Below are 23,012 nucleotides of genomic sequence, written 5' to 3'. Positions count from 1 at the left end.
AATGGGGAGAATAAAACTTAGCTACTCCAGAGGATTATTGTGAATGACACAAAACTTGGAGAGGTGCCTCGTGTACAATTGGACCTCAACAGTCACTAGTTCCCACTACACCATCCCATTAGCAAAAGCTAGTATCTGGTAACAGAATGTTCCAAAGTACTAGAATCCATGTCAGAAAACCAATACCCCTTTTGAAATCAGGCAGAAGAGTAAATGAGAGAAAATACAGTGCAGTTTCAGGACTGTGGAAGGAAGTAGGTTACAAATTCCCCTTAACCAGTGGGAGGGACACTGGTGAGCAGTAGTTTGGAATATGATTTAGAATAAGTCTCATTTGATTCCAAAAGATGGTATATAGCACTCCAGTTAAGAGTGGACAGCGAAGAAAACAAAATTCTAGTCTTAAAATATGCTACTAATAAAAAAGAAATTTATTTTTGTTCTTTGAAAAAACTTAAACAGACGAATGGCAAAATATGTTTTGTTATTTGTCAACAATAAGGCAAGGAAGGAGTTCACACTCTATTCTGCAGAGGAGGTTTTTGCAGAGGTCACAAACAAAAGCTTCTCGTGGTTTATACTGTGGTGAGGATGGTTCTCAGAAAAGCACCTCGTTAAATCTTTGGCAAACTCTTTTTGTTGCTCTTCCTCTTAGTTTTGGGTCACAGTCCCACTCAAATTAAATACTTGAGGGATTGAGATTTACAGTTCCCATACAATCTTTCATCCAAACACTCTCTTCTCAGTCCTAAGTCGCTCCCTGCCCCTCCAGCACACACATACGTAGAGTGTTACGCTACTCAGTCTAATGTGTAAAGTTGGAGGGACGAAGGCCAAGAGTAGAATATTGAAAATTGTAAAAAATATATTTCTCTTCCCTCTACCCAAGGGGAGGATACTTTGGTATTTTTTTGGTAAAAAAAGGTATTTTTTTTCTTTTTCCTCCCCTCCAACAGAGGTTCTGTCTTCCAAATAACACATTTATAAGCACATATTTCCCAGAACATTTTTCATGTACTTCTTTTCCAGTGGCTGAGCGCTGAGCATAACCAGGAATAACAACTGAGGAAAGTTCTTTCAAACATGAAATTTAACGTAAATATCAAGGTCTCCCTGCAGGCCTTTCTCTTCCCCTTCCTCTGAAAAACTCCCGGAGTTAAGGAATTGGCCAGGGCTACAGACAGGTAACTGGTGTAGATGTTCCGACACAAGCTCGCAGGTCTTCCCCGAGTCCAGAGCTCGGTATCTCAAATCTGCTGAAGAAGTGTTCTCAGAATGATTCCAACTTGATTGGGATCATGGCCATCATACAAATGCAACCTTTTCATAACTTACAGAAAATCAGCAATAAAATATGGCCAACTCACAAACTCCAACAACAAGGGGTTTCAACATTCAATTGCTGACAGGGCAGAAGTCTGGCTGTTGAGGAACAGAGAGTACCTCTGAAGCCCATTAGGTTAGGAAGGGCATTCAACACAAAGGGAGTCTCTGAAAATTCATGAAATGCATTCTGAAATCATCTAGAATGGAAGTTGCAATCTGCTGGGCTTGGGGGTCTACCTCACTGTGCTCCTGGATGTCGCACAAAAGCTGCAATCCTTCTTCGTCAACTAACATTTTGCAGTATTTGCTGGCTGAAAGAAAATCAAGCAAAAAACTTGATAGACAAATTGGTATTTTAAATATTCCCAAGTCACCACGTTCACCTTTTTGAAGAAAGGGTACAAAGGTTTAAGAACTTTGACACAGGAAATAACCTAAAATGAGTCAATTCAAAAGAAATAGGTCAAAACTTAGATAATGGTTGGCTTGCGTAGTGACATAACAAATGCTCATTTTAGTATAATTACTTCCAGACAAGTCTACGCTTCAAACATTCCTAATCCTAGCTAAAAGGATAAGAACGTCTTTTATTACAAAAATCCTACACATTTCAGGTTCAGGCAATGTGGTGAGCTAGATAAACTGAAAACACCAGGTGCTGGATAATATGTAATTGAAAAAAATTTAAGTGCATCATTGAATGTGCAAAGTAAAGTAAATGTCCAGGAGCCAGACACAAAGAGAAGAAAGCACTTAAGGCATGTAACATAACCTGCACTATCCTGGGGCAGAAAGGGACCGTCAGTTTCAGTAATCTAGGAATTTCTATTCTAAGTTAGAAGCAAAATCAGTGCATAAAGCTGGGGGACAAGCTTTGAGGGACAAGAGAAGGGATAAGATAATGAAACATCGTTATCTTGGCCTAGGCTCTAGATGGGTATAAACGAGTAGGGAGGAGAAGTCTTTCCTGAGAACTCATAACCTCAGTACCAAGTGGGTACGGGGTTTGAATTATACTACCTAAATGTTCTGGAAACCCTTGAGCTGAGAAACTAATATAAAAATTAGTCCAACCTGAGAGAAACCTCTAGAGCACTTGACAGAAGCAAATAAAAAACTGTGTTGAAGACACATGACCACAATTCAGTCTAGAAAGGATTCTCTTAATCAGTCCAAGAGCCAGTTAGACAGAGAGAAATAATGATCTAAAAGCACAAATAAGGCAAGTACCAAAAATACTGTGCACATATAAAAACAACATGGAAACTATTTTTTTAAAAAATGATTACAACCTTTTAAAAAAAGATTACAAGCCCAATCAGCATGCCTGCAGCAGTCAACCAGACCTTGCATCCAGCTGCTCTAGGGGCCAGGCCCACACACCAGCACACCTGTCGCAATTGTGGCCCTGCTAGAAAAGAAGGGCCCATGTAGCCCACACAGGGATACCCCAGGGGCACCTGTCTCTGGTGGCCAGAGGGAATCGTACTGCTGAACCCCACGGTGTATCTCCAACAAAAGGCTACTTCTTCAAGACCAGGAGACATAGGTGATCATAGAAACACACACAGAGATTTAGGCAAAATGAGGAAATAGAGAAATGTGTTCCAAATAAGAGAACAAAACAAAATCTCAGAAAAAGAACTAAACAAAATGAAGGTAAGTAATCTACTCAACAAAGAGTTCAAAGTAATGGTCATAAAGAGCTTTACCAAACTTGGGAGAAGAATAGATGAACACAATAAGAACTTCAACAGAGATAGAAAATACAAGAAAGTACCAACAAGAGCTGAAAAATTCAGTACCTGCAATGAAAAAAAAAATATACTATAGGGACTCAACAACAGATTAGATGATACAGAAGATGGGGTCAGTGATCTGGAAGACAGAGCAGCAGAAATCAAGCAAGCTAAACAAGTCCAGGACCAGATGGCTTCACAGGTGAATTCTACCAAATATTTAAAGAAAAGTTAATACCTATTCTTCTAAAATTATTCCAACAAACCGAAGAAGAAGGAATGCTGTCAAACTCATTTAAAGAGAGTTTGCCTGGTTTTGGTATCAATTTCTCTTTCCATAAATACATGTGTGAATGTGCATACATAATTTTACTTACATGTGGCCTCAATATATATGCTGTTTGTTCCTGTTTTGTTCACTCAACAATATCTCTACATCTTCTGTGTCAAGAAAAATAAAATTGCATCAGTATCCAGTGGATGGATATGCTATCATTTATGTAATCCTTAAGTATCCATTAAGTGATGAACATTATTGTTTCTATTTTTTTTCCTCTTCATTCAACAAATATTTACTGAGTACCTATTATGTGCCAGGTACTGTCCAGGGTACACAGGGATGAAAAAGATAGGCCAGGTCTCTGGCCAAATGAAGCCTACATTCTAGTGGGGGAAACCCACAGTCTGCAAGTAAATAAGCAGATAATTTGAAGGAAGGATGAGTACTAAGAAGGAATAAAGACATACCTTCTTAGAGAAGGATTGGGTGTCAAGAGAGTAGATGACTTTAAATAAAGTGGTCTAGGAAGACCTTCCTGCAGAGGTGTCATTTGAACAGAGTCCTGAGACAGTCATGCAAAGGAGGAGGTACAAGCATTCAAGGTAGAGGAAACAGTGAGTACAAAGGCCCTGAGGCTGGAAGGGACCTGTCATACTCATGGAATAGCAGGAATGCCAATGTGGCTTGAGGTCAGTGAGGGATAAATAGGCTAAAGTGAAAGTACTGAGATAGAGAGAAATTGGGAGTAGGAGCCAGCGAGTAGGGCCCTGTAGGTCACGGAGTGTGGATTTTACTTTAAGTGCTCCATGAAGTCATTGGAGAGACTGCAGTGGGAAAGACATAATCTGATTTCCATTTTTAAAAGATCACTCTTGTTACAGTGTGAAGAATGGTTGCCTGATACCAAAACCAGGCAAAGACACTACAGAAAAAGAAAATAACAAGCTGATATCCCTGATAAACATAGATGCAAAAATCCTCAACAAAATATTAGCAAGCTGTATTTAACAATACATTAAAAGGATCATACATTATAATCAAGTGCTATTTATTCCAAGGATGCAAGGATGGTTCAACATCCGCATGTATCAATGTGATACACCACATTAACAAAGTAAAAAACCACAAGATCATCTCAATAGACGCAGGAAAAGCACTTGACACAATTCAACATCCATTCATGATAAAAACTTTCAATAAAGTGGGCACAGAGGGACATACCTCAACATAATAAAAGCTACATGACAAACCACAGCTAATATACGCAAGTGATGAAAAGCTGAAAGCTTTCCTCTAAGATCAGAAACAGACAAGGAGGCCCACTCTCACCACTTTTATTCAACATAGTACTGGAATCCTAGCCACAGCAATCAAACAAGAAAAAGGAGATAAAGTTATCCAAACTGGAAAGGAAGAAGTAAAGTAAAACTGTCACTATTTGCAGATCACCTGATACTATATATACAAAACCCTAAAGACTCCATGAAGAAACTACTGGAACTAATAAAGAAATTTGTTAAAGTTGCAGGATACAAAATTAGCATACATAAATCTGTTGTGCTCCTATACATTTACAATGAATTAAAAAAGAGAAATTTTTTAAAAATACAATTTACAATTGCATCAAAATGAATAAAATACCTAGGAATACATTTAATGAAGGAAGTGAAAGACTTGTATTTTGAAAACTATAAGACATTGAAGAAAGAAGTTGAAGAAGACATAAATAAATGTAAATATGTATTGAAAGAATACTGTTAAAATGTCCATACTACGCAAAGCAATCTACAGATTCAATGCAAGCCCTATCAAAATACCTATGGCATTTTTCATAGAACTAGAATAATCCTGAAATTTGTATGAAACCAAAAAAGAACCCAAATAGCCAGAGCAATCTTGAGAAAGAAGAACAAAGGTGAAGGTATCTTGCTACCTGATTTCAAGTTACACTACAAATCTATAGTAACCAAAACAGTATGGTACTAGCACAAAAACAGACACAATGAAACGAATAGAGAACCCAGAAGTGAAAACATTCTTATAGGGTCAATTAATGTGTGACAAAGGAGACAAGAACTTACCCTGGGGCGGGGGAGGGAGGAGGCGCAAGGCTCCAGCATGGGCCAGGTAACTGTGTAACTGTGTCCTACACAACTAGACTGAAAAACAACAACTTGAACCGGAGTGGGGGGGGGGGGGGGAGGGGGGGGTAAAAGGCCAGGGGGGGCAAAGAAAATAGAGGTAGTAAACTCACTGATTTTAGTCTTAGCAATATTTTTCTGGATCTGTCTCCTCAGGCAAGGAAAACAAAAGGAAAAACAAACAAATGGGATTACATCAAACTACAAAACTTTTGCACAGTGAAAAAAAAGTCAACATAACAAAAAGGCAATCTACAAAATGGGAGAAGATATATACAAATGTATACCCAATAAAGAGTTAATAACCAAAAAATATAATGAACTCATACCATTCAATAACAAAAAAATCATACAATCTGATTTAAAAATGGATAGAGGACCTGAAGAGACATTTTTCCAAAGACAACACACAGCTGGCCAACAGACACATGAAAAGATGCTCAACATCACTACTGATCAGGGAAATGCAAATCAAACCCACAATGAAATATCATCTCACACCTGTCAGAATGGCTAATCAAAAAGACAACAAATGTCAAGTGTTGGTGAGGATGAGGAGAAAACAGAACACTTGTGTACTGCTGGTGAGATTATAAATTGATGTAGCCACTGGGGAAAACAGTATGGAGGTGCTCCAAAAAATTAAAAGCAGAACTACCATATATATGACCCAGCAATTCTACTTCTGGTTATTTATCCAAAGAAATCAAAAACTGTAATTAGAAAAGATACATGCACCCCTATGTTCACTGCAGCATTATTGACAACAGCCAAGATATAAAAAGCAACCTAGGTGCCCATTGATTGATGAATGGATAAAGAAAGATGTGGTACATAGATACAATGGAATATTAGCCTTAGAAAAGAATGAAATCTTACCATTTGAGACAACATGGATGGACCTAGAGGACACTATGCTAAATGACATAAGTCAGACAGAGAAAGACAAATACCATATGATTTCACCTATACTTGGAATCTAAAAAGCAAAACAAACAAACCAAAAAGACTCAGATACAGAGAACAAACTGATAGTTACCAAAGGACTGGGTGGAATAGGTCAAGGGGATTAAATGAGTCAAACTTCCAGCTATAAAATAAATAAGTCATGAGAATGTAATATACGGCATATGGCATATAGTCAACAATATTGTAATAACGTTGTATGGTTACAGACGGTTACTAGATTTAACGTGGAGATAATTTTGTAAGGTATTTAAATATAGAATTAGAATGTTATATATCTGAAACTAATATAATATTGTATGTCAACTATACTGCAATAAAAAAATAATAAGTAAAAAAGCAAGGTTACAAGATGTATAACACAGAATGAGAGAAGGTACAGGCTACTTCTAATAGATGTTCCTCAAGAAAAGAATAGCGAGAATAGGGGAAGGGTACGTATTAAAAGAAAATGGATGAGAATCCATTTTATCATCAATTTTAGAAAGTGTAACTATGACCTGAAATCCAGAAGCAATAAAACGAAAGACTGACTTGTAAACACAATGAACCAAATCAAGACAATAAGCTGGGAAAAAATATTTAAAAGAGTTCCTTGAAATTAAAAAGACCAAAAAACAGTAGACGAAAACTGAACAAAGGATATCAACAGGCAATACAAAGAAAAAGAAATGACTGTTAAATATAAGAAAAGATGGTTTAACCTCACTTAAAATAAATTTCAACTGAGACTATCACTTTCACCTTAGATTGGCAAAGATCAAAAAGTTCAAATAAACAGTGTTTTTGCAAAAATGTAAGGAAATTGGCAAGCTCTCATACATCGTGCACAGGAATGCAAACTGGTAATCAACTCTCTGGAGGACAGTTAGCAATAGCTCAAAATCACATATGTTCATAACTTGTGGAATTCTAAATATTCCACAGATTAACTCACACACCTGCAAAATGATGTATTTTATTTAACAAATGCTATGTACTACGAACCAAGCTATGTTTTATAAATACTTAAAAAATATTAACCCACTTAATTCTCACAACAATCCTATGAAGTATTTTTATACCCATTTTACAGATGAGGAAACTGGGGCACAGGGAGATTAAATAACTTGCTCAAGTTCCCAGTTAGAAAATGGCAAAGAAATTGTGAATAGAACAGTCTGGTTCTGGCATTTATTCTCTTAATTACCACACATGCATTTTCCCCTATTTTTACTATATATGTGTGTTGTGTATTATACATACTTGTACATGTCATTATTCACATATACACACACACACATACATATATATACTCGTATGTCATTATTCACTGAACCAGTGTTTACAATAGAAAAGATTGGAAACAATGTCCAATTGTTAAAAAAGGAGATTGGTTAAATTATATCCATATAGTGAATAAATACTGAGCAACCTAATTAATTTAATTTGAAGCCAGTGGTGATCTGGAGTCAAATTACTAGGTTAGAACCTTGACTCTGCCAGCTGCTAGCCGTCTTAACTTTGGGCCAATTATTTAACTTCTCTGTGCCTTCTTTTCTCGTCTCTAATAGACAGATAATAATAATGCCAGCCTCTTCTAGTTATTGTAAAGATTAAATGAAATCTCATAATGAGTACAACACTGCCTGCACATAGTAAGTACTCAACTAAGTTCTAGCTGATTTAGCTACTGCTGTTGTAATTGAACATAGTGGAATTTGTTTCAGGGTCATTCTGACCAAATGATCTGCCTGTATCTATTCATATGCTAGCATCATTCATAGTAGTTTATAATTTGAAGAGAAGTGTTAGGGCAAGCTCTTAAAAACCATTTTATGTTGGTCAGATCTTTCCTTTTATCCTGCCAAATTAACTTCAGATTAATTTCTCAGATCCCTCATGTCTTACTCATTCACTTGAATTGTATTATATCCATAAGTTGAAAAGAAATGACATCTGTATGTTAAGTCTTTCCATCTAGGAATATAGTATGTTTCATAATTATTTCAGGCTTTTATTTCTCATAGTTTTCTGCACATAAATCTCATTACTTGTTAAAGGTACTTTTAGATATGTTATGCTTTTGTTGCTACTAGCTAAATCTTTAATTCTAAAAGTTATCTCTTAGGTTTTTTAGTATAAAATTATAACCTACATTTTTTTTAAATAATAAAGCCAAACATTTTACAATCATCCCTTAGCAAAAGATGTAAGCCAAAAATTCTCAAAACACCACAACATGGAAAAACATTTAATCTGGCTGGGAAACTCCTGACTCTTGGCCCCCCAGCCTCCCACAAACCATTATAAAGAAGCAGATCTATATATCACTATAGAAAGAGTATTCTTGATGAACTGTTAAGTGAAAAGAGCATGCTATACAAAAGAATGGACGGATTGAACCCATTTTGTTTAAAAACATTACATTCATATATAGTACATACTAACTATAGTATGCATACAGAAATATCTGGAAGAATAGTTACAGTTATCAAATTATTAACAGTGCTTGACTGTGGGAAATAGGAGTGGGAGAACAAACTTTCACTTTCTATATTATCTGACATTCACCCCCAAAATATATTTTAATTCTGTAGCATTTTTTGAACTAATAAAAACATTTTTCAGTTTCTTTTTAAAAGGAGTTAAATTCAGGACACAGGTGAACAATTTTTTCAAATTCCATCTTGAACTTAATCATTATGCAGAAAAATAACTGGAAAACTATTATGCTTTGAATACATACGGTTTTTACTGCAGACGTGATACATAGCCCATAGTGCCCAGAGCTGAACCTGTGGTTGAGAGAAGTTGCCAAGGAGCGGGAAAAATGCCCTGAAGGATCTACAAAGGTAGAAAGATGTTCATTCAGAACTCATACTAACATCAGGGATATAATAATAATTTTCAACATTTCCCCCATCGGGTAAATTCCTCACTGGGGCAGACATATTATCGAGCATATAATGGGAGCCAGCATTTAAGAAATTGCATTCTAAACAACCAAAATGTCCTTCGATAGATGAATGGATAAAGAAGTTGTGGTATATATACACAATAGAATACTATTTGGCAGTAAGAAAAGATGAAATAGTACCATTTGTGACAACATGGATGGATCTTGAGATTATAATACTAAGCTAAATAAGTCAGACAGAAAATGTAGAGAACCATATGATTTCACTGACGTGTGGTATATAAAACTAAAAACAACAAGAACAAGACAAACGAAGGAACAAAAACTCATAGACATAGACAATAGTTTAGGGGTTACCAGAGGGTAAGGGGGTGGGGGGCTCTAGAAGAGGGTAAACGGGGTCTAATATATGGTGATGGAAAGAGAACTGACTCTGGGTGGAGAACACACAATGTGAGATATAGATGATGTATTACAGAATTGTACACCTGAAATCTATGTAATTTTACTAACAATCGTCACCCCAATAAACTTTAATATAAAAAAAATTGCATTCTGTGTTACACACTTTATACATTCAATATATGTATCACTTCATCCTTAATCTTGTAGACTGTCAGCCTCATTTAACAGATGAGGAAAACAGTCTCAGAGATTTCCTAAAAGTGATTTCCCAGTATCACAAAAAAATAGGATTTGAACACAAGGCCATTTGATTCTAATATTTTTTATCACTATACCATGGCCTCTACACAGTGAGCAGACCAAGGACAAGCTTTAAGAAAATCACTACACTATCATGAAATTACCTGTAGGTCACCAATGCTGTCATCTTACAACTTGAACTTGGCCAATTCTGGATGGTTGTATACTATACAAAAAAAGAAACCAGGATACTAGTATTGTATTCCATCATTTTTAAAAGGTCATAATAGGCTATTTCGTGTCATTTATAATTATATATGCATAAAACAACATAATTTTTCAAAATATGGGAATGATTACTCAAATTTAGGTATATTTACTTGCCAAAATATTATATTATATGTAGAATATGAATAAAGTCATGTGGAAAACAATGAAAAAGGGGCATCTGTTTAAAGATGGAGGACTGAGCGTGCATGCATCCACTTTCCCTAAATCCCATGAACAGAATAGTATAAATGGTTTAAAATAAAAGGCAAACATGCAAAAAAAAAAAAAGCAGAAGGTAAAATGAAACTGATTCAATAGATCTAGCCCTGGGAAAGGTTAAAAAACAAACCAATTTGAACAGAAACCCAAAGAGACTTAAAAATTTGGCATACCAAGAACTTGAGGAAGTGAGAATAGCGGTGGCGTTCAAAACAGGAGGAGTGGTTGAAAGTACCAAGTAATCAACACTCCCAGATCTCTCCCACCCCTAACAAAAACTCTTGTACTGGGCAACCCCATGAACAATTAACGGTGGGAGTACCATGCTAAAAACAGGAGGCTGAAGTGAGAAATCTAAATACTAAATGCAGAGACTCCTTTGCCCCCAACTGTCTTCCTCTAGTGGGCTTTCAGACTGCTGGGAGCTAAGTTTATACATAGTTTTCAATCAGGAAAATAGATTCTTCTTCAGGTAAATCCCAACCAGTTCAGACCAAAAGATCTAAAGACACTGACATTGAGGCACAAACTAATCCAGATCACTCTATAGTGAAGCCCACAGTTAACAAGTTCCACCCATCTACATACAGCTTTCAAACAGCCCCACTCTTAGATATGAACGGACAGCTGAAGTCACCATCCAGTTTAAGAAAATCTGTAACATAAAGGAACAAAAATGGGGAGGGAGAAGAAAGGTGCCAGAAACAGAGGCCTTGGAGGAAGAGAAAAACTTAAAACAAAATCCTAAACTGTCATTAATACTTTTAAAGAGATAATAGATATAGCCATCATGAAACAATAAGATACTGTATTTTTTAAAAAGCACTTAGAGAACAAAAAAAGAGTTCTTGGAAATTAAAAATAGCAGAAATGCAAAATCCAATAGAAAGGGTGGAAGTTGAAAAAGATTTTAAGAAGACAAATAGGTAAGAAGAGTCTATAGAACCAATCCCAAAAAAAGGAGGGAGGGAAAGTAGGAAGGTAAGAAGGAAGGGAGGGAGGAATTTCCCAGAACTGAAGGAAATGAGCTTCCAGAGTCATAAGCAGCCAAACATAACAAATGAAAATATACCCACATCAAGGCACATCACTGTGATTTCCAAATTCTGAGAACAAAGATCTTAAAAGCTTCCAAAGAAAAATGGTATGGGACTTCTCAACAGTGATACTGAAAAGTAAGACAATGGAGCAATGACTTAAAAATTCTGAAGGGAAAGTATTTCAAAATGAAAATTCTATACTCAGCCATTTGATCAACTAAATGCGAAGAGCTTTTCAAACAAATAAGGTCTCAAATTTTCTCTTTCGTGCATCTTTTCTTAGGAAGTTACTTGAGGATGTGATCCAACAGAATGAGGGAAAACAGCAAAAAACAAAACAAAACAAAACAAAACCAACAAACAAAAAACCAGGAAGGCATGTAATCTAGGAATCAGGAAATCCAATACAAGAGAGGCAAAAAGAACCCCAGGATTATAATAAAAGAATATCATGGGATGACAGCAGTATAGCAGATATACAAGAAAAGCAGATCAGATGAAAGAAAGACAGAAGGCTCTGGGAAAGACGTCTGAGAAGCTCAAGTGGATAGAATATGTCTGAATGTACCAAAAGAAGATTTATACTTAGAGTATAGGGAAAGGTGTACATAGGGACAGTGAGAAAAAGAATCTTCATTTTCCAGAGTGGGAAAACTGATAAATAATGCCTAAAACTGCAAAGTCAAGTAGGAGCAACACATATTATTTAGAGATATGGAAGTAAATATCAAAAGAAATAGCTACAAAAAAAGAGCTGAAAGTGGGAAAGAATTAGAATAAGCCATATACAACAGCTTGCATGTAGAACTTTATAAAAGAAAAATATCAGAAGAAATGCAACAAAATGTTATTAGAGATTAACTTTGGGTGGTACGGTATAAATGACTTAAAGTATTTTCTTTATACTTTTTTGTGTTTCTCATTTTCTACAACGAACACATTATTTCTAAAATTCTTATAATCTAGAAAATAGGTTTTCTGTAAGAACAGATTACTTTGGATTTTGTACCAGATCCTGGAGAAGAACATTCCTCTGAAGATCACAAGATATCCAGGGCCGTTTGTCAGATGTCAGGTGGGCTATGATGCCTGCAGCAAAATAGCTGACTTCTATTTCTTTGCTATGGAGCAAGATGCTGATATGCTTCACCACAGCTTCAGTCACCAGCTTGGAAGAGAGTTCTCTGACTTCAGCTATGTTGTTCTACAGGTCAGAAGGAGCAGAGTATTAGGGACCGAAAGGAGGGGAGAGTCGGGAACTGGCTCCTCTCCCTCTCCTAGTGTTCAGAACACTCAATCCCATCCTCCTCCCTCTCTATTTAGTCTAACACCCACAATCCCCCTCCTTGATGATGAGGGTGATCAGTAATAACAAAACACTGAGTAAGCACTTACTAAGTGCCAGGCACTGTGGATAGACAAAATGTTTCTTTACCTATGTTGTCTCATTTAATCTTTAAAATAGTCATACAAAGAAATTTAACACTCAGCAAGACTAACTTGTCAGGTTCACACTGCTAATACATGGTTGAACTAGAATATAAATCCAGGCCTGACTCAAATACTTAATGTTCTTGGGGGCCTGCTATATGTTATATTAGCTTCAAGTTTAACATCAACAATGAAAGGCAGGGAGTATTTTATTTTATATGTTGTATTCATTTTCTATGCTGCGTAACAAACTCGGTGGCTTAAAACACAATACATTTTTCTCTAGGTTTCTGTGTGTCAAGAGCCCAGCCATGGCTTGACTGAGTCCTCTACTCAGAGGTCTCACAAGGCTGCAGTGAAAATGCCAGCTGGCCTGAATTCCCATGTGGAGGCTCCAGCGGGGTGGGGAAATCTACTTCCAAGGTCACTTAGACTGTTGGCAGAATTCATATCCTTGTGGCTGCAAGATTAATGGTTTCGGTTTCTTGCTGGAGGCCACCCTCAGCTCCTAGAAGCTGCCCACAGCTCTTTCTCAAGTGGGCTTCTCCCTTCTCCAAGTACTTACTTCACGGAGGCTTGCTTCTTCAAAGCCAGGAAGAGTCTCTCTCTCTAGAGTGTCTGCTAACAAGACGGATTTATGTTGTGTGTGTGTATAAACAAAATCACAGGAGTGATAGCCTATTATTTTTGCCATATTCTATTAGTTAGAAGCAAGTTCAGGTCCTGCCCACATTCAAGGAGATGGGATTACATGAAGACATGAACACCAAGAGACTGGAATCGTTGGTGGGTCACCTTAGGGTATATCCACCACACTGATGAAAAAAACAAAGGTTTACAGGTTAAACATAGTCAAGGTACTGATCCTTTTAAAGCAGCTTTCAGAAAAGTACACACTACAGACTAGTATGTTGAAAAAACCATATGGCACAATGCAGACAATTGTGCTGTTTTGAAACCAACCCCCAATTTTCCCTAAGGCCAGCTATACATTTTGAATAGCATGATTTCAGCATTAAGTCTCTCAGACAGTAGCCCCCAAAACAAGAGACAAGATGATAGACAGCATCCTTAATGTAACTGAGAAACACCTTAATTGAGTCCTAAGATTTCTCTTGTAAGCTTGGCAGAGGCTACTTTTATATCAGCTTTTATTAATACTTTCCAAGAGTCTATGGAACAAAATGTTAAGAAGATGGGAGCTACAGGAGATTGTGGGTCTTCTTCATTCAGCAGAAGGAAGGAAAAGGGACAATCTGAGAAGGTAGTATTTATTCTGAGAGGCTCTCAGAAAGATAAAAAGTAAAAGTCTCTTAAGTCGGCTAGTAGAAGGATACTTAGCACTGTATAGGATATATACTGTGTTTCCCCGGAAATAAGATCTACTCCGAAAATAAACCCCATTTAAGACCGTCAGACAGACTGACGCATTTAGTATGTTATAATGATGTTACAGAAGATGATGACATGACTGTATTTGAATAAATGTAGATTGTTGTACATGAAAAAATAAGACATCCCCTGAAAACACACCCTAATGAGTCTTTTGGAGCAAAAACTAAAATAAGACCCGGTCTTATTTTCGGGGAAACACAGTATGAGGATTCAATTCACCTTTCTGTACTGATTTCCCATTGCTTTTCTTCTTCCCACCTTCTCCCAAAATTCCAGATATTCTGTATGACAGTGTTTCTCAAATGATTACATTTTCTCATATTCCCTAGCCAAAAATGACCTTTGTCCCCTACTTTCTTTGTCCCTTCCTTCTACTTTTCTGTACCTTCCAGATTTCTAATATTAATATTGTATTCCTCTCTGTGAAGCCTTTCACATCTCCTCTGTTCCAAGTCCTATGTAGGTGCTAGGGATACAAAGGAAAAGACACAGTTCCTGATTTCAAGGGTTTCATGATCTAGAATTCAAAGGCTCCCACTGGACTCAGTGCTTTTTTCCTAGCACTTACCATAGTCAATCCTAAATTAGAGAGCTATTTGTAAAATGAGATCTGACAATTAAGTTCGCAAACTTGTTGCAATGATGTTGCTAACCTTTTTTGATATCACAGGTATTATTCATTATGAATTTGTACCAACAGGACAAATAGTTAACCAAGTTTACTATTTGGAAGTGCTGAAAAGACTGTATGAAAAAGTTAGACGACCTGAACTTTTCACCAACAATTCATGGCTCTTGCATCACAACAATGCACCAGCTCACACAGCACTGTCTGTGAGGGAGTTTTTATCCAGTAAACAAATAACTGTATTGGAACACCCCCCCTAGTCACCTGATCTGGCCCCCAGTGACTTCTTTCTTTACCCGAAGATAAAGGAAATACTGAAAGGAAGACATTTTGATGACATTCAGGACATCAAGGGTAATACGCTGACAGCTCTGATGTCCATTCCAGAAAGAGTTCCAAAATTGCTTTGAAGGGTGGACTAGGCGCTGGCATCGATGCACAGCTTCCCAAGGGGAGTACTTTGAAGGTGACCATAGTGATATTCAGCAATGAGGCATGCAGCACTTTTTCTAGGATGAGTTCGTGAACTTAATTGTCCGACCTCTTATGTCTAACACCACCTCCCCAACATTATAAGCACCGTTAACTAGATATATTTCATGCATCGGTGGGGAAAGCAACATGACAAACTTCAGGGGCTCATAGTACATCTTCATTACTGTTTGTCAGTCTTCACCTTTATCTTTAGGAAAAAAAGACATTTCTCAGTGTAGAAGTATAAACAAAGAAATGTCTAAAAAACAGACTGTGTTGTTAAAGAGGAAGTATAGTGAAGTGCTTATCAGAGGGTCTGGAGCCTGACTGCCTGAGTTTGGTAACGTAGGGTAAATGGCACATTTGCGCCTCCGGTTCTATGTCTATAAAATGTAGATAATGTATGTTAGAGTACAAAACACAATTTTCCCTATCCTTGTGTATAGGCCCCTTAGCAATGTGACTTTGCTGCTCCTCCCATTAAGGGATGGCCACCTCCTCTAATCTGGGCTTAATCATGGATATATTAAGAAATATCTATTTGGTCTTTGTCCCCAGTTACTGACACAGAGCTCTTCAATCCCTTGGAATTCCCTGACAGGGGTGATAACAGCATATGCAGGATGGCGGGTGGATGCCACAAAGCACAAACCCTGATTGGAAGCCTGAAACTTTCAACCCCACCCCCAAACTCTGGGGAAAAGGAGAGGGGCTAAAGATTGAATTAATAATCAATCATGCCTATGTGATGAAACTTCCATAAAAACCCCTAAATGATGGGGTTTAGAGAACTCCTGGGTTGGTGAACACATGCAGGTGCCGGGAGAGTGGTGTGCCCAGAGTGAGGGCACAGAAGCTCTATGCACACCCCTCCTTCCTTGCCCTATGCATCTCTTCCATATGACTGTTTCTGAGTTGTACCTTTATAATAAATTGGTAATAGCCAAGTAAAATGCCTTCCTGAATTCTGTGAACCATTCTAACAAATTATCAACCTAAGGAGGGGGTCATGGAAACCTCAATTTATAATCAGTCAGTCAGTCAGAAGTACAGGTGGCCCAGAACTTATGATTGGCAACTGAAGTAAGGGCGGTGCTATGAAACTGAGCCGTTTAACTTGTGGGATCTGACACTAACTTCAGGCAGTTGGTGCCAGAATTGAATCGAACTGCAGGACACCCAGTGGGTGTTAGTTGGAGAAGTGGTTGTTGGAAAACACCCCAGCCCACGTAACCTGCTTTGGCCAAAGAAACATTAGAAAATGTGACATATGCAGAGGTTTAAGAAGCACTTGTACAGTGGGACTTGCCTACTATTGCTCCTGAAACTACGAAGTGAAGATACCTACGGAGATACAAGGCCCAGCTGCACCAACTGTCAGATGTGTCAGGCCATCTTACAGCATCTAGCCCTAATGATCTACCAGATGACTGCAGTATACGAGTAACTCCACCAGACCAGCAGAACGGTACAGCTGATCTGAGTTCAAACTGTTGACCCACAGATTCCTAAGTAAATAAAAAGACTGCTGTTTTAAGCTGTAGTATGTTCACAGCAATAGATGACTAATATATAATGGTATTTACTTTATAAGGATGATATGAAGATTAAATGAGTTAATACATGTCAATTGCTTACAAAAGTGCCTAGCATATAGTAGGTACTACCTAAGTGTTAGTTTTATTATTATTTTTTCAAGTAATTAGAATTGATACAAAATAATTCACCTTACCAAAAGACCAAGTACTTTGCTTTGTATTGCTGACTCTGAAAAAGTCTGTCAAAAGAATATACAGGTTACTTTATCACGGAGAAAAGAACTTTACATATAAACTCAATCCTGTTTTCCCACCTCCAAGACTTGGATGAAGATTGCCAATCCTTCATTTTCAATAAAGTGCTTGCAGGCAGCTGGAGACTCATCTGTAAGATTCCAAAGTGCTTTCAAGGTAAACAAGAAGGTGACATCATCTAAATTCTCAGTAGTCTTTTGTTTTACTATTGCTAGAAGTTCCTAGAAACCAAAGAGACAGGGAGTTAGATGCCCTAATGACTAACTCACTTCCAGTAAAGGGAAAGCAATAGTTAAGAAAAGCTTTAGACTGGAAATGGAACTACCGTATGATGCAGCAATTCCACTCTTAGGTATTTATCCAGAGAAATCCAAGACGCTAATTCGAAAAAATATATGCACCCCTATTGACAATAGCCAAGACTTGGAAACAACTGAAATGCCGATCAGTAGATGACTGGATTAAGAAACTGTGATACATTTATACAATGGAGTATTACTCAGCTATAAAGAATGAAATCTTACCATTTGCAATGATAGGGATAGACCTAGAGAACATTATGCTAAGTGAAATAAGTCAGAAGGAGAAAGACAGATTCCATATGTTCTCATTTATATGTGGAATCTAAAGAGCTGAATAAATGAGCAAAGTAAACAGAAATAGTCTCAGAGATATAGAGGAAAAACTGATGGTTGTGAGATGGGAGGGGTGAGGATGAGGGAGAAGGGGAAGGAATTAGCATAAATTGGTAACTACAATGTTGCCACGGCGATATGAAAGACAGTTTGGGGACTATAATCAATAATGTTGTAAAGATTTTGTAGGGTGTCAGATGGGCACGTCTTATTAGGGAGACCACTTTAAGGATGGTGTAGATTCTTGACCACTGCAATATACACCTGAAGCTGAAGCTGAATAATTATATATTAAACAATAATTTAATGTATAGTCAAAGGATGTGAAGTAAAGTACAGGGAATAGAGTCAGTGGAATTGTAATAGCTGTATACGATGTCAGAGGCGTAGTAGATTAGGAGAGGGGGTTATCACTTTGTGAGGGGTGTAAATGTCTAACTATTACATTGTTTTGTACACCTGAAATAAATAAACTAATAAATAAATAAATAAATAGCTTTAGAATCAAACCTGGGTTCTAAACCTAAGTTCTACCACTTAAAAGCTTTGTGATCTATTTCTCTTTATAAAATTAGTAACACCTATCTCTTAGGATTTTTATGAAGATTTAATGGGAAAAAATGAAAGTTTAATGAGCACTTAACATAGTTATTGGTGCTTATTAAAAAACCTCATAGAGGCGGCCGGATGGCTTAGTTGGTTAGAGCACGAGCTCTGAACAACAGGGTTGCCGGTTCGATTCCTACATGGGCCAGTGAGCTGCACCCTCCACAACTAGATTGAAGACACCCAGGGGCCGCTGAGCTTCCGGAGGGGCTGCCGGATGGCTCAGCCGGTTAGAGTGCGAGTTCGCAACAACAAGGTTGCTGGTTCAATTCCGCATGGGATGGTGGGCTGTGCCCCCCTGCAACTAACAATCGAAAATGCCGACTGGATTTGGAGCTGAGTCATACCCTCCACAACTAGATTGAAGGACAACAACTTCTGGGCCCAAGCCGAAGGGCCCTGGAGAAATACATTGTTCCTCAATATTCCCCAGTAAAATTTAAAAAAAAGAAAAAAAAACAGTAAGGAACAAAGAAATTATAAAAAAAAATAAAAATAAATAAAATAAACCTCACAGTCAAGCACATATCAGATATTCTATTATTCGTTTATTGAGAATGTCTAGTCAGTACCTTCTGGAAATCAGGCACTTATTCAGGTAAGCAAGACAGATAAAAAAATAGTTGGTTCTTCTCAACTATGTAATTTTAAGTTTTGGTAAATGCTCTGAGGGAAACACATAAAAGCCTCAGAATTTACTTGAGAAAAGGTGGGAGAAGAAGCCTCCATACAAAGGTTAATATGTAAATTGGACAGAAGAAAAAGGATAAACCAGCCAAGCAAGGAATGGGGACATAGGGAAAGAGAGGGGGTAGGGTAAGGGTGAGGGAAAGAACATGTCAGACAAAGAAAAAGTTTGCTGTTTTAGGCCCCTGAGCAGGTCAATATGGCTAGAGGATAACAATAATATTATAACCATATGTCCTAATACTTTGAAGCAACCATTGGCTCTCTTTACAGAGATTCCAACATATCATTTCAGATCAGAATATTTCTGGACACAAGTTAGTATTTATGCTTTCTTTCCAGCATTAGATTATCATGTGAGAGGAAAAAGACAGCCATTTTCATGTAACCAGCTAATTAAAAGATACATAACCTTATAATGACACTAAACAAATCAGAATATGTCCGTTTTCAGAAGGAATGAGACCATCTCAAATATTTTACCCAACCAGGAGAGAATGTATCAAGAGAGTTCATCGCAAAAATAAAGCTGTGTGAGTCAAGAGAAAATAAGAGGGGCACACAACACTAGTAGCAATTATCTAGACAGCCAATAGGGTGAATGGCGGTAAGGCAAGGGAGGGAGCAGGGGAAGTAAGGCTGACCTTGAAAGTAACAACTGGGGCCAAGATCATGGTTCACTGCTTTACATATTTTATCTTCATGAAACTAATTTAATGAAAATAACTGTGAAATACTACTCCTATGACAGATGCCTATTTTTCAGATGATGCCAGTTTTTCAGGTGAATCTGAGGCACAGAGGAGATACGTAAATTATCTCAAGTCATATGGCTAGTGACTGAAAACCTGGTTTGTTTTCATCTAAAGCCTGAACTTTTGGTACCACTTCCTAAAACTGTTTGTCTAAGAAACTAGTGCTACTCTTTCTTCCATGTTCTTTTCAGCACTTGCCCTCTCTTATCAATATCTTTATCTCTATTCCTGTTACCATTCCCACAACTTCAATGTTCTTCCATCACATCATCCTGGCAAAACTCCTACCTTGTTAAACCCTACTTCATGCCCCACCCCATACATCTGAACATTAAGACTGTACTTGAGTCTCACTTTCAGTATCTGCCAAAAAGTTTCAAAAGGCCATTCAACTGAACCTGGCCATCCTACTCCATTTCTTAATGAATTTGCTCTGAAGACTACTATTGCATAATTTCCTGTCCTCAACTTTAGTGGCCATCTTATTACTCCTCTCATTTGACTACTTCATCTAATTTTTCACTGAGAACTATAGCTACTCTTCCTAATAAAATCTACCAACCTACTTGTACTTGCATCGATGTAGTACTCTGCCTTCCTTTCTTCTCCACTCTAAAGCCAACATCTTTACTTCTGCTCTATATACAATTCCTGTACATGCACAAAGATTTGGCACCAAAATTATTTCCCTCTGTCTTGCCTATGCCGTTAATTTTTCACTCTTCTCAAAATTATTCTCATGAGCATAAAATATGTCTTAATGTAACCCATCTTCAATACATACATACATACATACATACATACATACATACATACATACTACCGGCCCATGTAGCATCTTTATTTCTCTGCTTTCTTTCTCATTAAAAGATATCAAAAAGTGGTCTACATTTCTCACCTCCCATTTGCTCGTCATTGTGTTCCAATCAGTTTTGTCCCACCATTACATGAAAATAACAGAAGCGAGATAACGAATGGTTTGTCTCGCCAAATCCAGTGGTCAAGTCTGTACTTGTCTCACTCGACCACCTGACATGACTGCCCAATATTTCTTGAAATATTTCTCTTAGATTCTAAAACACCACTCTTTCCTGCTTTTCTAACTCATTTTGGATGCTCCTTTTCTATCTCCTGTTCTGGCTCCTCCTCTTCCAACCTACCTATTTCAGCCCCTTTCTTTTCCCTATATATACTCCACACTTCTCAGGTTATTGCATTCCATACCAGAAGTGAAGACTCAAATTATTTCTCTAGCCCTGTCCACTCCTCTGAGCTGCAACTCATACATCAAACTGCCTACTTGACATCTCAAGCATCTCAGAAATTAACACATCCAAAATCACTGTTGATTTTTATCCCCCAAACCTACTGGCTAGATAACAAATATTCACAAGATTCCACTTATAACAGCAAAGCAAAAGGTAAAAGTCTTAGGAATAAATGTAAGAAATATACACTATCAACATGAAGAAAACAACCACATACTTCTGGGGAATGAAAGACAGAATAAATGGAATAACATACATTGTTCTCAGATAGGAAGAATCAATATCATAGAGATGTCAATTCTTCTAAGTCAATCTATAAATTTAACACAATCCCAAAGAAAAGAGATCTTTTTTAGAACTAGACAAGCCAACTCTGGTGTTCACACAGAAAACAAACACATAAGGATAACTGAAAAAAAATCCAAAGAAAGATCTTAACTATCAGAGAATTTATAAAACTGGTAAATAAAAAGCATGACACCAACATGTAACAAGACATACAAATTAATGAAACAGAATGAAGTCCAGAAATAGATGTAAAATATATATGAGAATTTAATATATGATAAAGATGGCAATGTATAACAGCAGAGAAAAGATAAATTATTCAATACAGGATACAAAGGCAACTGGGCAGACACTGAGAAGAAAAAATAGACGCCTATATCTGAAAAAAATTCCAAATCAAAGATTTACATGTAAAAGAAAAAAAAGAAACCAAATATTTAAAAAATGAGGTATTTAGGGGCAACCGGATGGCTCAGTTGGTTAGAGCGCCAGCTCTTAACAATGTTGCCAGTTCAATTTCTGCATGGGATGGTGGGCTGCGCTCCCTGCAACTAAGATTGAAAACGGTGACTGGACTTGGAGCTGAGCTGCGCCCTCCACAACTAGATTGAAGCTTGGAGCTGATGGGCCCTGGAGAAACACACTGTTCTCCAATAAAAAAAAATAAAAAAATAAAAAATGAAGTATTTAAGAAAATAATCAAAGTGTGCTATCAATTGCAAAGCATAAAAGAAAAAATTCAACCACATAAAAAATTTTAATTATTGTATGGCAAAAAAACCTATAAATAAAGTAAAAACAGACAAATAGCCCACTGGAGAAAAATACATGCATCTCACATCATTCAAAAGTTCATGTAAAGAGGGGCCGATGGGTGGCTCAGTTGGTTAGAGCACGAGTTCTGGGCAATGGGGCTGCCAGTTCGACTCCCACATGGGCCAACGAGCTGCGCCCTCCGCAACTAGAATGAGGTCAGTGAACTGCCGCTGAGCATCCAGATGGCTCAGTTGGTTGGAGTGCAGGCTCTCAACCAAAGGTTGCCGGTTGCCGCAAGGGATGGTGGGCTGCGCCCCCTGCAACTAACAACGGCAACTGGACCTGGAACTGAGTTGCACTCTCCACAACTAAGATTGAAAGGACAACAGCTTGACTTGGAAAAAGTCCCAGAAGTACAAACTGTTCCTGTCCTATTCCCCTTCCCCGATAAAAAAATCTTTAAAAAAAAAAGTTTATATAAAAAAATCCTATATTACAAAAAAGCCAGCAACTCAAAAGAAGAACATACAAAGGCAATGAGAATAAACACTGATTACTGATTTATTAAAATTGTGATATAAGTTTGCTGGGGGTGGAGAGGGGAGGGAATTTGTAGAGATATATGTAGGAAAGCCAAACTCTTATTTTCCATAGCAACAGAATCACTAGATAACATCTAAACCTGATAAATCAAGAAATTGCAAAAAAAATTTGCAGTTTTAAGCATTGTATATAGAGATGGGGAGGTAAATATCACAAGAAATAGCTGTA

The 23,012-nt window shown here is 37.4% G+C and overlaps 1 protein-coding gene across 1 annotated transcript in view; it reads right to left on the bottom strand.

Moving 5' to 3' along the window:
* Window positions 1–2: 2 nt before the first annotated feature.
* ZYG11A (zyg-11 family member A, cell cycle regulator) overlaps window positions 3–23,012 on the bottom strand; it is a 54,966-nt gene continuing 31,956 nt past the window's right edge. Inside the window, exons 9-14 of the mRNA XM_033114184.1 lie at window positions 17,306–17,467; window positions 17,186–17,230; window positions 12,535–12,729; window positions 10,161–10,222; window positions 9,181–9,278; window positions 3–1,637 (exon numbers count right to left, since the gene is read on the bottom strand). Of these exons, the coding sequence (XP_032970075.1) occupies window positions 1,474–1,637; window positions 9,181–9,278; window positions 10,161–10,222; window positions 12,535–12,729; window positions 17,186–17,230; window positions 17,306–17,467 (726 nt within the window). The 3' untranslated portion in view covers window positions 3–1,473. The remainder of the gene's footprint in view (window positions 1,638–9,180; window positions 9,279–10,160; window positions 10,223–12,534; window positions 12,730–17,185; window positions 17,231–17,305; window positions 17,468–23,012) is intronic.

This window comes from Rhinolophus ferrumequinum, chromosome 9, assembly GCF_004115265.2.
Source record: "Rhinolophus ferrumequinum isolate MPI-CBG mRhiFer1 chromosome 9, mRhiFer1_v1.p, whole genome shotgun sequence".
Lineage (NCBI taxonomy): Eukaryota > Metazoa > Chordata > Mammalia > Chiroptera > Rhinolophidae > Rhinolophus > Rhinolophus ferrumequinum.
The sequence above is the reverse complement of the archived record's forward strand: the minus strand, read 5'-3'. Positions and strand labels throughout refer to the sequence as shown.